Genomic DNA, 4,811 nt, shown 5'->3' on the forward strand with positions numbered 1-4,811 from the left:
GGAGGGGGAGCCATGGGAAGAAGATGTGGATAAAGCTCTGGGGTTAGGAATAGCAGTAGTGTGAAGTCAGCATGGAGGCTGGGGAGGGCTGTGGGTCGCAGGTGTTTACCTCTGCCCAACCTGCCCTGCCCTCCTTGCCCTGGTCAGCTTCTAGCTGCAGCTTGTGCCTCCTGTCTCCTGCAGCTGCCTGGGGAGGCTCCCTGACAAGGGTGGCTTTCATCAGCTCTTATGTCAAGATCCCCCTGGTGAGGTGTACAAAGCAGTGCCTGCCGGAGCCCACCAGCCATGCGGAGAGCCTGTGGATGTTGCTGCTCCTGCCGTGTCCTTGCTGGCTACCCCAGTTCCTCTGACCCAATGCCCTCTACTTCTTGGCCCAAAGACCTCTTCAGTTTCTGTTCATTCCCACTCATCTCTGAGTGCCTCTTGGCCACCAGAGCCTTTTCTTCCCCTAGGCAGCCTTTTACCCCAGCCACTTGCTCTTTCCCCTTCCCCCCCAAGTCCCCTTAATTCAGAGGCCTGCCGTCCACCTCTGACAGCCTCTTCTGCCCCACAACCTCCAGACACCATTCTGACTCTTCCTCAGTGTGACTCAATGGCACTCCCACTGGGCACCATTACACAGAGGTCATCTCATACCTCATGGTCAGCTTCTCCTATCCCAGCCACCTCAGGCCTTGGCCACTCAAGCTGTCCTATTTCAGCCCTGTCCTGGTGGCACACCACTGCCAAAGCCTTGTGCCTCTCAACCTCATCAAATTATGAGTCTCAGCAAGAACACCTTTCCCAACACTCACCAGAGGCCTCATTCTGGGGAAACCCCACTGACAGAGAAGTAGGAGCTGCTAACCCCTCTTTGCTCAGCTCTGATGACCAGAAGTTCCTGGAGATACAAGTCACAAAGGGAGTCAAGATCAACATTTGGAAAGAAAAAGAAAAAGATGGATCATATCCAAAACAAATGAGCCCAAACTACCACCTGAATTCTTTGGGGAATATATTGAAATCACTGGGTGCTGAGCAGAAAACCACAAGCCCCCAACACTTCTGGAGCACAAAAGGCAAACCAGAGCAGTTGCCTGGTCCTCAGCAGCTCTCATATCCTAAGGTTTGGGGGCACCATCTACAGCAGAAATATAACCAGCTTTTCTGGGGTCTCCCCTCTCTACACAGTGAATCTCTGGTGGCTACTGCCTGGATCTCTGAGAGCTCTTCAGCACTACAGTCTCCTTCTTTCTTATTCAATGGAATCTCAAGTGACTGCCCAGTTCAAATGCAGGCTAAACTATCTCCACTGCTTTCCCAGTCCAAACCCCTGTCCCGACTGGAGTTCCAATCTCAACCCTTGATTTCAGCCATACCTCAATTCCAACCCCCACCTCTGGCTCAGATCCTGACCCAAGATCATCTCCAATCCTCTCTTCCAATCCTATCACCTTCTTCCTCACCCCAGATCGGGGCCTGTCAAATATCTTGCCCTACAGCCCAGGATAAGTCACAATTTCTCATCCCAACTGAGATTCAACATCCAGAATGGCCTTTGTTGCAGGAGCAACTAGAAAGTGGGGGTTTATCCTCTGTAATCAAAAGATCTCAAGAGGCCTTTAGTGTCTTCACTTCCAACCTTCCCGAGGACAGCTGGGTGGTCTCCATCCTTCCTGAGGATTTTCCAATCAGTCCTGAGCTCCGTAAGCAACTGGAGCAACACCTACAAAAGTGGCTCATTCAACACCGTTGGGAGTTGCCCCGTAAGATCCAAGAGTCTTTGGAACTAAGGCAGCTTCAGGGTGAATTACCAGGGACATGTCAGGCAAAGGGTAAGCATAGACCCTCACGGCTCTCTGCATTTGCAGGTAAAAGCAGCACTGATACACAGAAAGTGGGGTTCCAACTAAGCCAGGGCATGGGCAAGGGCCTGGGGTATATTTTAGGGAAGGTCCCAAAAGATCTCTCCCGGGCCTCAGACAACTCCCTAATGAGGTTTCAGGGAGTGGGCTCTGAGGAATCAGAAAGTGACTTGGGGCTGTCAAAGAGTGACTCAGGAAGTGATTTACTAAGGAGCTTAGATAAGAATCTAGACAACATCTTGAAAAGAGGTCATTTGGGCAGGAAGTTGTGGCAGATCAGTGAGTGTGGGCCTGTGAGTATGTGCCAAACCTGTCTTGCTGTCAACCATGCTTTTCCCAAGTCCAACACTGACATGGAAATCAGAAATCTAGGAATCTTGAAGGGTTGGGGACCATATGTGAACACCTCCCACAGGGTTTCCTTCCTCCATCCAGACATTCAAGAAGTTCTGGAAGCACATATTATAAGGTTTTGGGTGAGGCACAGGTGGGGTCTACCTCTCAAGGTCCTCAAACCCATAAATCTCTTGATGAAAAAGGTTCAACCCTTGCCCATTCTTCAGTTTGCCTCTACACCCTCAGCCACCCATGTGTCTGGGGCCCCCTCAGTCAAGTTTGCTGAATTCCTGGGAAAACCTCCTCAGGCATGTCTGGGAAAGAAGGCAATAACAGAAGAGTCAGTTTCCACCCTGGGAAGGCCTCTCCTTGCTCCTTCACCTGTGTATGAGGAAATCCAGAGGGCGCTGGGAATGGCCCCATCTAGTGACAACCAGGGGCCCTTAAAAGCCTCTCTGATTGGACAGGAGGAGAGGCCACCTTCTCAGTCCCTCACACTCAACTTCATGGGCAGAACTTGGCAGAGTGGTTCTGCAGAATGCATTGAGAGGAGCAGCCTAGAGTTGAGTCCCAGTTCATCAATGGCCAGGAATGAGCCAAGAGAGGAGAGTGTGGATTGGACCTCACAAGACCCCTGTCATAGGGTAGCAATGCTGGAGATGAACTTAGGATCCCAATGTTTTAGTGCTGAAAAGGACATAAATGTGCATATGGGGAGTTTAGATACCAGTAAAAAACTTTCTAGAGTGTCTTTTTTCCAAGATCCTGGAGAGTCATGCCTTAATGAAGAGGAAAGTGAATTTAATTCCAAAGTGAATACAGAGTCAGAGAACCAGCCTCAAGACTGTTCTACACACATGCTCCTTGCTGCAGACAACTTGGCTTCTCAAGTGCCACAGTGTCATCCCCAGAGAGTGCCTACTGGAGACAAGGTAGCTTCCCAGATGCTATATGGCTTCATAGCAGACCAAAGGAGCTGCCTAAGGCAGCAAGAGCCCATGATCTCTAAACTTCAGGACTCATGGAAGAACCAGTGCAAGATGACTGTCCCTACTTGTAAGAGAGAGGACTATAGGAGGCTCAACTCAGGAAATGAACGGTTTGAGGAATTGAGGACCTCTCAAGCTGAGTGTATGAGTCACCCTGCCCCAGTCAGGGGAATAGTAGATTCTTTTAGGAGACGATACTTCCAGCTCCTGCCAGAGAAGAAACAGGGTCCTCCCGAAAGCCTCTTCAGAAAAAGAATGAGGCGCTTTTTTCAATGGATTTTCCCCAATGAAAAAGACAAAGGTCAGAATGCTCTGCAGAAATGTAAGCCAATAACTGCCCAGAACCAAGGACCAGTCAAAAGCAAATCAATTATGGCCAGTGAGACTCCTGAGTCTCGGGCACTCATGACAGCTGTTGGACAGATTATAGAGGAGAAAATGGCAATTCACCATGGACTTCATGCCACAAAGTTAAACGAGCACAACCAGGAACTCCAAGCACCAGTATGTGGGTGTTTCCGCTACCACAGACTTCCCTTCTACCCAGAGCGAGGGAGAATAATGAATTATACAGCCCACAGTCACCAAGCCACCTCCAAGGACCAGAGTAGCTCTATCAGGGAAAGGCAGGTCAGACATCGGCGGTCCTTGAAAAGTGTGAGATTCAAGGATGAGCAGCTGGGCCTGAAGCACCTCCCATCCTTGCCTCCCAAGAAGATTTTGTCTCCAGTCAGTCCCTGCCAGTATGGGCCAAGGATGCCAGGTGTCCCAAGCCACCATCATCACTGCCCACGGCACTGTCTTCTTCAGGAAGGGATTAGACTAGTCAACCATAAAATGCTTTTTTAGTCTTTCTTATTAGGAAAACATGTCTCCAAGAAAAAAAATTAGTCCATGTGGAGAAAACTTTTTCTCTTTAGCACATCCAAATATTTAATATTACCCAATATATATGTTTTCCCCCCATAAGAGGATAGTATGGCTGCTTTTGTTTGTGCTATGCTTGGTATATGCTTTGGGTTCTAGAAGGGAGGGGCATGGAGGGTGTTTGGCAGCGGGCAGTGTAGGCTTGCTCCTTATCCTGAATCTTTTCATTGTTTTCATGATACTGTCATTATACAAACAAAAACTACTCTAAAAAGATTAGAAATACCTATGAAGACCTTACTCCAAGATCTGGTTTGACTTGTCTTTCTCCTGCTTCCACTCTACTTTGAACTTTATACAGCTGTAGGGGATAAGTTTACAGAGGCATCACAGGGCTGGACATTCCCACTCTGGCTCCAGGAAGTGTCAGAACCAAGTGGGTCGAAGTTTGGAAGAGAGTACTGGACCTTAAGTTCAAAAGCAAAAGAAATCTTGTCCCGGATCTCTTGGTGAAGAATAGATGACACTTGCCCTTGAGAATCCCTTCTTTCTCTGATGAAGAGGTGAAGGCCCTATGAAACCCTCTTAGCTTAGCTTTAATGAAATATAGTGTCACCCTCTTCCACCTCTGCCTTTCTTACACTTCCAGTGATGAGGATGGCACTTCCAGCTCTGTGTGTGTGTAAGTGGGGAACAGCAGGGAGATTGCTGAGGGTTGTGTTCGCCTCTACCTAAATGAATATTCAAGGGTCACATACTGTCCCTTTATGTTAAC

At 48.7% G+C, this 4,811-nt stretch overlaps 1 protein-coding gene across 1 annotated transcript; it reads left to right on the forward strand.

The window, feature by feature from the left end:
- Positions 1-592: 592 nt before the first annotated feature.
- On the forward strand, positions 593-4,018 carry LOC110569960 (spermatogenesis-associated protein 31A3-like). Its single transcript, XM_021677927.2, has one exon. It carries the CDS (start codon positions 593-595, stop codon positions 4,016-4,018), a length of 3,426 nt encoding a protein of 1,141 aa, XP_021533602.2.
- Positions 4,019-4,811: the final 793 nt, after the last annotated feature.

The sequence above is a fragment of the Neomonachus schauinslandi genome, chromosome 13 (genome assembly GCF_002201575.2).
Source record: "Neomonachus schauinslandi chromosome 13, ASM220157v2, whole genome shotgun sequence".
NCBI classification, from domain to species: Eukaryota; Metazoa; Chordata; class Mammalia; order Carnivora; family Phocidae; genus Neomonachus; species Neomonachus schauinslandi.

Excerpts from the sequence above, each read along its gene's own strand:
- LOC110569960 (XM_021677927.2), top strand. The coding sequence starts at position 593 with ATGGCACTCCCACTGGGCACCATTACACAGAGGTCATCTCATACCTCA.